The sequence below is a fragment of the Trachymyrmex septentrionalis genome, unplaced genomic scaffold (assembly GCF_001594115.1).
Source record: "Trachymyrmex septentrionalis isolate Tsep2-gDNA-1 unplaced genomic scaffold, Tsep1.0 scaffold25, whole genome shotgun sequence".
NCBI lineage: Eukaryota > Metazoa > Arthropoda > Insecta > Hymenoptera > Formicidae > Trachymyrmex > Trachymyrmex septentrionalis.
The window spans coordinates 2012382-2022990 of NW_017305408.1; the positions used below are offsets into that span (position 1 = coordinate 2012382).

The following is a 10609-nucleotide window of genomic DNA, read 5'->3' on the forward strand; positions in this document are numbered from 1 at the left end:
TTTTCCCCGGATTTTTTTTGATGATTTCGTTTGAGAAGCACCCTCGTGCTTTCCCAGAAACGCATGACGACCGACGAATGTAAAATCAGGAATCGATTGGTGGAATCGACTCCTGCAGGAGCTTCCTTCGCGCGCGTTATCGCGCGTTATCTGCATTCCGTTCACTGTCGACGAGCACCATTCTCAGGACGATCACGTCCCGGCAAGCATTTCCGCGTGTCAAACCGTTATATAGATACGATTGGCTGAGGGACAATCGGAAATAGCGGCGTAACATTTGCTAACGTTATTACGCGCCCGCCCGCATATGATCGACAAGGCTGAAAGTGGTGATGGCGCATCATCGCGAAAATCCCTGCCGATGACGAGTGATGATTTTCGCGATTTTTCCGCCGAGGACATGACCTAGAGACCTTATAACAGAGTCTGGCCACGAGCGATTTGATCAAAATCCTACGGGAGGAAAAGTTATATATACTCGAGGAGAGAACAGGAAAGTCAAAATAATGTAAATTTTCAATATTGTATTAATCGATTATTGAATATATATCATTTTTTTTTTGTAATGATTCGATCAATATGGCATTATTTCGACTTTCTTGTTCTCCTTGGGACCATCTCCGTACAGAAAGAACGATTTAATGAAATATCTAGCAATTTACCCGCGAAAAGATGTTTCACGTATAATTATATAAAATTATATATGTGATTATATAAGAAATTAACATATTTTATATACAATTATATATAAATATATGTAAAATATATAATATATGCAACATTTTTTTCCCAGATTATTCCTAGATACAAATCAGAAAATAATGTTATTGAACCATCGAAATAATTATGTAACAAACTAAAAGCGTAATGAGCAATGTACTGCAGAAGTTTTGATTTTCTAGCAATTAGCTTGGACGTCTCATGTAATTATTCTGGTTTTGAACAAAATTTAAACCTGCAGCTAGATAAATTTTTAGATATTTTAGCAAAACCGTTCTTTCAATATATGTATACATTCATACTCACTCTTATATTATATATAATGTTGTATAATTCCAATAAGTCAGTATAAATTATATTTCCGGCTACAGTGAGATTTGAATCAATCTGCATTGGATTAATGGCGTTGCATGCTCTATTATTAGTTCACTTTACATGTTCTACCAATAGTAGATTTTCCTCCACCAACGTCATTAATCCAACCCAGATTGATTCAAACTGCAGTTGAAAACGCTATTAAAGTGAAATAATATATATATATACAGAGAGGCCAGTATCAGCTGTGTATATCTTTTTCTCTCGTAGGATTTTAACAAAATCGCGTGACCAGATTTTGTTATAAGATTACGAGTTTGGATGAACAGAAAAATGTTTGCTCGCGCCGCGTATACCTAAGCCCATCTAAATATAACGGGCTTAATCTCTCACGGGCTCGAACCTGTAAATGTTCAATTATCTAATCTATTAATCCCATAAACGTGTGGGATAATAATTTTCCAGCCCCTGCGTCTCTATTCTACTGGATAAACAATTAAATCGCTACTTCAGATCTCGTATCTACGCGTGCGATAACAACGTGACATATCACACTGCAGGTCAAACACTTTTATTTCCGTAGTGATTTCGAATTGTTTTTCACGCGTATTTCCTCGTCGCAGAAAAGTAATTGCGACAGTATTCATTTTTTTTTTACTCTAAAGTGTGCAACATACAGTCGACCGTGAATTGAAAACAGGATTTCGTTGATCAATTTACGTATTCTCTCTCTCTCTCTCTCTCTCTCTCTCTCTCTGCCATATTTTTTTTAATATTCTGTATCTAAATATTAAAGCGATATAAAATAGAGGAGAAATGGATTTTCTTTAGAAAAAAAATTGTGAAATCAATTTTCACCGCTTATTCAAGCAGAACAAATCACGGTAACGTCAAAATGACGTTAAAGTGACGTTAAATTGAATTGTAAATGATATTTTGACGTCATTTTGATATTATAATGATTTGTTTTACTTGCGTAAGCTTTAAAGAAGGGAGGTCTATTTTTCAAATCTTATAGCTTTTCCTCGAGTAAGATTTAGTATAATTTATTATTTCAATGTGTGTGTATGTGTGTGTTCTTTGTCTCAAAATATGAGACTGTTTCAACGCTACTGTATAGTGGCTTTATTGTCCTGTATAAAAGTTAAAAGACAGAGACGAGTCCTTCATAGCAGAATAGAAACAAGCCTAAGTAATAAGCTGACGTTATTTATCTTTTGTTTTAACATCAAAGTGACATTTTTACTGTTATTTTAACATCAAAATGGTGAGAAATAACGTTAGCTTACTAGCGTAGGTCAATGCGTTAATCTTTTATGTCTTTCGGAAGTGTCTAATTAATCATGTACATCAATAAAAGTATAAGATCCTTGTAATACTGATCTAACCGCGAGCTGACCACGAAATTAATCGTGACATGGAATTAATTAACGATCTTCCGGGCTTTCGTCAGATGAAGTTTGAATTATTGCCACACGTGTCTGACCTGAATTGTTCCTGACATGTAACTTTTAATATCGTCTTATAACATCCTAATTCCTCTGTAAACTTCTCTCTCTCTCTCTCTCTCTCTCTCTCTCTCTCTCTCTCTCTCTCTCTCTGCTTGACCTTTACCTCTTAAACTTCGAAATACTTAAAATAATGTGGATGTTTATCTTTTAATATTATACTTTATAAGAAAGTGGTAATGAATATATATGACTCACAGTTTGCATAATCACACGAAAGCTAATTAATTTCTAGAAAAATCTGGAAAGTCGCTCTTCCACGAAATGCCAATTATAATAATTATAATATAACGGAGCTTGCAAAGAGCGATTTACAAAATTACTGTTGACGAAAGAAAAGAGGAAGGATACGTTACATTCGTAATATTCTGCACGAAATCACGAAATTGTATATACTGAAATTGCGTAAGTGTCATATTAGAAGCGTTTAATTGTATAATGCACAGAAATTGAAGAAAATTACAAATAATAATAGCATCAATATCGAGCTGCCAAGTACATTTCTTATATACCAAAAAACTCTTACAAAATTTGCTTAATGATGGTAACATAATTAATCGTCTGTCGAAATTTTTACCATTTATTATTACTGACAACGAGTCCTATTTTTCTACAATACAATGTGGGTTTTTGGGATAATGATCATGTAATTTTTTCCATAAGATAAAAAGTGAAAAATTTCTCCATCTTCAATAATAAAAATTAATTTTTACTTTTCACGTTTTCGTTTTAAGTAAAAAGTTACATAACCGCTACTCAGTGCATTTTTATATTGTATTTTGGATTTCATGAAAAACTAAAAAAATTCTTACATACTTATGAAAGTTTTAACAACAAGTTTTCACTGTCATAGAAGTAGTTGGATTGTGTTTTACTTACTCTTTGCACATTTAAATTTATCTATCAGAATTCATAATCCAAAAATAAAATGCCTTTAAAGTCTAACCAGTGGAGTGTTAGCCAATTTTAAAAAATCGATCTCTTTTCGCGCCTAAACACAAATGATCACGATCAGAAAAATCCCAAGCAGAACCACAAGTCATTATAATATCAAAATAATGTCAAAATGACTCCAAAATGATCATTAAAAGTCATTTTTCAATCATTTCCGATTTATTTAAATGTCATTTTGACATTATCGTGACTTAATGGTTCTGCTTGGGAGTAGTTTTATCTTAGCGAAGAAAACTTCCAATACTCGTATTATAAAATGAACATTTTGCTGAATACGATAATTTGTATTTGTGTAGCTGTGAAGCATGCGTTGAAAAAACTTGCCAGTCAGATGCCTGGTGCAAGAGACATATTGCTGCTTCTCTTACATCGGGGCTTCTTTATCAATCGATTTAGACCCAGTCGATTTCCACTAATGTAAAATTAGTGAGGAACAAAATTGTCGCGTATGTAAAACGGTGAAATGGCAGTGATTGATCGGATCCTTCGATACGCGAATATGCGTATACGTGATGTCTTTTGTCGCAGAATTATTAGAGCGACAAATTTATACGTGAAAAAGAAGCATTGAATTTGACACTTGAGCGACAGATTTTACATATTGGCTGCGTTCAGCAGAAAAAGCAGCTTTGCTTTTTATATAATGTTATAAAATTCTTTAATATGATTGGTCTTGTCCTTAGTTTCTCATTAGAGCTAAATGTATAAACCAACCATATTCAAGAATTTTACAATTGCAAAGGTGTTTTTTTTTCTGCTGAACGCAGCCATTGTTTGTATTGTACGCTGAATTAAACAGTTATTAGCGTATGGAGAGAATTATCTTTTAAAATTCACCCTGAAAACGTGGTAGTTGTGGTACAGTATAATACTTTAAAGATTTTTACTGTGCACTTCAGTAAAATTAATCAAACTTATTTTATAATTTAATGTAGTTTTATTAATGAATGAGAGAGATATAAAATTCTTCGAAATACAATATTGTCCTAGAACTACCATATTTTCAGGATAAATTCTAAGAAAAAATTCTCTCCGTGTAGTTTTATTAGATTATTCTAACTAAATATAAATTAATTCCTAAAGACTCCTTAATGATACACAATGGTTGGATATAACAGGAGTCAAGTACGGCAAACTTCTTGTGCAAACCAATACGGTTAAACAATTTTATTAATAATTAATCCGCTTACATGGTTCGGCTCACTTTTGAGCCATCCTCAGAGACAACATGATGTTGTACATGATGTTTGTAACAAAAAATCTTTTTTTACAAACTATTTCATTTCAGTTGAGCCACCTCCACCTATTAACGGAAATTATAATATAAAAACAAACTCTAATAACGAAATTATTAACTAAAATTATTAAAAGATAAATTTGTTGAAAGCAAAAACGATTTATTGTAAAATAATAGAAGGTAGCTCGACACAAGTGAAACAAAAATTCACCATATCGCAAACACTTAAATTCTATCGGTTTAGTAAAAAACCAGTCTTTGATCATTCAGCGAATCAGTGTAAATTATGTTAAAATTAATGAATAACTTTTAATAACACCTAAAACGTTAATCCCAAAGAAAAGGATAAAAGAAGGGAAAATAAACTTCTGATATTAATTATAGATATGACGGATATTAAAATCAAAACTGAATATTTAATAATTTAATCTTAATGTAACAAAGAATGTACTAATTATTCTAACTGCACCAAATCCTTTTATCTGGATCAGTAACAAAGGGAAATATAAATAAGGAAAGAGATAAATTAGGTCATATATATCGCGGTGAATGCTGGTTAATACGGTCGACGCAGTGCGGCAGCACTGTCAATACCGTTTTAGCGTTTGACACTTGTAATTGAAACCGTTCGGTTCAAACGGTTCAAAATATAAAATTTCAGCCGCTTGAATGACAGCGACATGTAGATCTATCACTCCAATTACTTATTTAATTTCGCAGCATGTGAAATTGTATTTTCAGTTCCGAGATCAACGTTAATCTTACAAAGGTAGTTCAATTCAAGTAACTCTTCATTTTTTTCTAGTTCTAAAAATTAAAAGAGGATGAAGAGTTTAATTGAATCGAGATTAAAGTTAAGCTGCATTGAAATGGGTAGCGGAATAATTACATGTCATAACATCCCGCTGAACAGACCTTTACTTTTATCGTTACCCCCACTCTTCTCTGTTATTGCAACGCGCGCTATTTTCATAACCTTTTTCTCCTGTCACAGTGTCTTTCGTGGTCTTTTGCTGGAGTATTGTAGAGAACGCGTCGCTGTTCGTTTTCGCCCAGTATTTTCTTATTCGCGATCATCATCTTCGTGCAATTGTTCTGAAAATCCAAAAAAATAAAATAAAAAACAAGGAACGACTCGCACGGAACGTCTTTATATACTCATCGTCCCGTTGCATAACCTCACGCATCAGTCGACACGACCGATATATTATATCCTCGACAAATATCCTCAGTACTGTCTCTTTTGTTGTTGCAGTTCCATTATAGATATAGCTGATGAATCGGAGGATGAGTTGGCACGAATTCGCGCACGAACTGGGTTACCAGATACAACCAGATTAGTGGTGAGTACAACTGGAATGGAACCTTGTTCCTCGGTATGATTTATATGAAACTTGTAAAAATGTGAGTCTTTTATCTTGCTTTCATTTTTGTCATTGCAATATGATGCTTTTCAGAAAAACGACATAATCAGCGTCACCAAAAATGCCTCAGGGATCACTGACGAGAAGAACACGTCTATAATACCAATGATACAGAAGAGAGCCCTCAAACTAAATGGTTTTAATGTTAAAGAGAAACGTAGAATAGCCAACAATCTTTTGCCGAATAAGCCGCAGGACTTAAATGACTACGGTTCGAAAGTATTCTGTGGTTTATATTCCAAGGATGGGGAGTTCTTCGTCACTGCCACTCAAGGTATATTCTACAAGATTTATTCTGTTTATTGTGTCGAAGATGCTTTCAACCTATCCTTCCACATTAATATATCTGTTCTTATATTTTTACTATTTTCACTAATTCTGCTTAATAACGTCCTTAAATATTTAAAATTCTTATTCTTTCTAATCTAATTTTTTAAATATTACTTTAAGCTCCTATATTATATAACTTTTAACGACAATAACAATATTGTTACGCAGCTTTCTATCTACGTACAAACCTGCAATGTAACGATATCGTTGCTGTCATTAACATTCATTTCCACTAATGTTGGTTAATCACAATTCAACTAACTCTTCATCTTTTTCTAATTCTTAAAACTAGAAAAAGATTAAGAATAAAATGGATATAAGAGTTACAGAATAAAGAGACCTTAATCTCTTCCTACTAAAACAGATCTTTCTATCAAAATTGATCTCTTACCTCCTATGAATGAAACATATATGGAATGAGGACCGAGATCGAATTCATGACCCCTAGATTACTAATCATTCATATTGATATCAAGCTACGCGTCATCCAGAATCTTCTTTGTTGTGTACAAGCTTGTCACGTATAATTATAGTCCTGTTTACGGCTAAACTTCTTACACGGTTTATCTTTCTTCTTTTTCTCTCCACATTGGAGAAAAAAAGAAAAAAGATTAATAGTGCAAGGAATTTAGCTAAAAAGAACAAGCTTACTTAATTCGATACTGTCTATATCTGTTTGTGAATCTTTGTAGATAAATGGATGTACATATATCGGACGAACAATGGTAATTTTACCTTATATAATCGGATGTTGGCGCATGATGTTGGATGGAGTGTTCTGGATATAGCGTTTAGTCCAAACGGACAACATTTTGCATATTCGAGCTGGGCGGATTGTTGTAAGTAATATTACATTTACATCTTGTTACGTTTATATATTATACGCTGGTATATATAAGATGTAATACAATATGTATTCTTTTATGTTTTACAGTATATCAGTGTCATATATCTGAAGACTCGATAGAAACACTTCCTTTACATCCAGGTGTACGGCGATTTTGCGTTTTTTCTTTAGCCTTTTCAAACAACGGCGAAGAAATTCTTGGTGGCGCCAATGATCGATGCCTCTACATATACAGTCTATATTGCCAACGCCGATTCGAGCGGGTTTGTAAAATTATTATTCAACGATAGAAGCGCGTTGCCATTTCTTGTACTGATGTCCATTCATTTTTATAGTTCATAGGTCATGAAGAAGACGTAAACTGTGTTGCCTATGCGGACAACAGTTCGCAAATCTTCTATAGCGGTGGTGACGATGGATTATGCAAGGTATAATTAAGTCATCCAAGACGCCACTCTCTTGAATGTATAAGGATGTTGTGAAAATTATTGCTACAAAATTATTGCTTTGAAGCATTTAATTGATCAATTAAAAGAAAAAAATTTACTACGTGATTTAATTTTAAATTATTTTTTGCTTGTAGAATGCTTTATTTGTAACATCATGTTGACCTTAAGTCGAATATTTCTGTGTCACGAAAGAAATCGATGTGCGCTATAATGAATCGATAATGGTCTGATATGCACGCGATTATGAAAAAAATTTCATTCTATATTACATCTTCAATGTCTTCCTGTTGGTTTAGGTATGGGATAGGAGATTGGTAAACATAACTAATCCATCTCCAGTCGGAGTATTGGCCGGCCATAGAGACGGGATCACATACATCGATTCACGTGGCGACACACGGTATCTTATAACCAATTCTAAAGACCAATCCATCAAGTTATGGGATACGCGCGTGTTCTCTTCTCGTAAAGCTCAGCAAAATGCTCGCCAGCTTATACAGCGTCAAGACTGGGACTATCGATGGCAGCCTGTACCGCAACGATGTAAATATTATGATGTATATCTTTAATAAGCCAAAAAAAGAAAAGAAAATGGAAGAAAAATCCTTAAGATTTGTTTTTACTTCTATATACTATTGTTTTTACTTCTAAATTATTCAGATACATTCGAAATTTCTAAGGTGACAATTGATCTCTATTGTTATACACAATTACAGAGTATATACGATACTTTGCTGTTTTTCAGTATGGGAACAAGGTTTCTTAGACGGTGATACTAGTATCATGACATATTACGGTCATTCGGTTCGTAAGACTTTGATACGTTGTCGCTTTTCGCCGCCGGACAATACTGGTCAAAGATACATTTATACGGGGGATTCGACAGGCCGGCTCATCAGTAAGTTTTGTGTTACATTTTGCTTCTCTCAATATGCGATATTATAAATGAACGATTCTGATTTCATGTTCTCTTTTCTCATCCACAGTATATGATCTTCTAACTGGAAAGATAGTATACAAGATAAAAGGTCATCTAGGCTGCGTGCGTGATGTCAGCTGGCATCCCTTTGATCACAACCTCATTACCTCATCTGTAAGTAAAATTATTTTATCACAAAAACGTCTCATACATTTTAAACGAAAAAAACCTACAACTATGAAGAGCTATCGTTGGATTTCGTTTCACACATGATGTGCATAATGTATCATTTATCCTTTAACATTCGGTGAATAACAAGAACAAACGAGGCATCGTGCGCATTATGAACGCAGCCGTTATTTCGAAGTTCGCGTATGATAAAAGGAGATAATTTGGATTATATGATTTTTCAAGAAAGAGACTTAAAAAATCATAAAAAATATTTTGCTTATAAATCGTCAGTAAAATGGTTTCATAAAGGTTTTTATCTGTGTAAAACTTTTGCCTCTTATGTGTATATAGAATAAATTGAAGTTGTATTCTTTCAATTCATGCAAGTGCAATTACATGTATCATTACGCATAAATATAAAATTATGTTTTATGCTTGCAGTGGGATGGTAAAATATCCAAATGGGAATATTGTGGAGACTACAGTGCGAATGAATATGCGAATGATCCACCTTTACGACGGAGTGAGAGAATAGCTGCAAGAAGAAGAGCGCATGTTTTGACATGAGGTTTTCTATTTTTCATTTCTGTTTCTTTTTTTTTTTAAAGCAAATCTAATGTTCACGATTGCTTAGAAAAAAAAGAGAATGAAGGAAACGCCTATCGAGAATGACCGTCTCTAGGTGTCCATTTTTTATGCGATTCTCTCTTAGGAACGCAAATAAACATTATACAAGACTGAATGATGAACGTAATTTTTCTATTTGTCTCTACCGTTGTGCTCGCATATTTCGCAGAATTCTCGCTGCGATTGTTTTCTTTGCATTGACACAGAGTGAGAATTACCATTCAATCTATTTCAAATTGACCTGACACAAATAATCCATTTATGCGACACAGAGAGCTCTTCCTCCTTTCTTCACGCTGTAAACATTTTATATCGCGAACAATCGCCGTCTAGATTTTACGGAATCTTTTTGATAAGTCATATCTTATCTCTCATTAAATAACTTTCATTGATAATTGCGATTGATTCTTATTTTTACAAGGAAAGTTATCTTAAAATATCTCCTCTTCTTGATTTTGACGAGCTTTGCATCTATTCCCTTAATATATATATATCTATATATACATATATATATATAATATCAATCTTGTGGGAAAGGAAAAAAAACTGGTATTTTCTCAGATTTACATTTTTATATCATTTGGACGCTTTCGAATTGAATTAGACTTAAATGAAATTAAATATCAATATGAGAAACTTTAGTAAATAGCCGACAAGAGAAATTAAATATGATTCAATGTGATCTTTTTTGAAAATATCCGCAATCTGCGAATTTGGATCGTCCCATTGCCCATTTCTAACTGTATAAAAAAATTGCACTATGTAATCGTTTGTTAATAATACACATGTATAATTATCAAAGTCGGAAGATGTTCCATTTATATGTAAAGGGAGATTCCTTTGTGATTATAATATACATAATATCTCTTGCAAACATAAAAAGAAATCCGGCACATTTATACCATTTATACTAAACGCGACGAATCTTTCGCACAATCAAAACTTTAAAATAAAACAATTTTGTGTTGTTTTTTTAATACAGAATGGTATCTTTACAGTCGCAAAGCAATCTCATTCTGTGATACGAAGTGATACTTACCTTAAGATTCTGTAGACACACTTAGAAAGAATTTTCTCATCGTGCGAGAATATTTTAACATTAACAACA

The 10609-nt window shown here is 33.3% G+C and overlaps 1 protein-coding gene across 1 annotated transcript; it reads left to right on the top strand.

Moving 5' to 3' along the window:
* Nucleotides 1-5849: 5849 nt before the first annotated feature.
* On the top strand, nt 5850-9955 carry LOC108748848 (DDB1- and CUL4-associated factor 11; the record flags this gene model as incomplete). Its single annotated transcript, XM_018487221.1, has 9 exons — nt 5850-6077; nt 6192-6432; nt 7181-7327; nt 7423-7598; nt 7671-7763; nt 8081-8327; nt 8530-8682; nt 8771-8877; nt 9316-9955. Coding segments are annotated over 9 exons (1518 nt in total), but the record flags the coding sequence as incomplete, so codon positions are not given.
* Nucleotides 9956-10609: the final 654 nt, after the last annotated feature.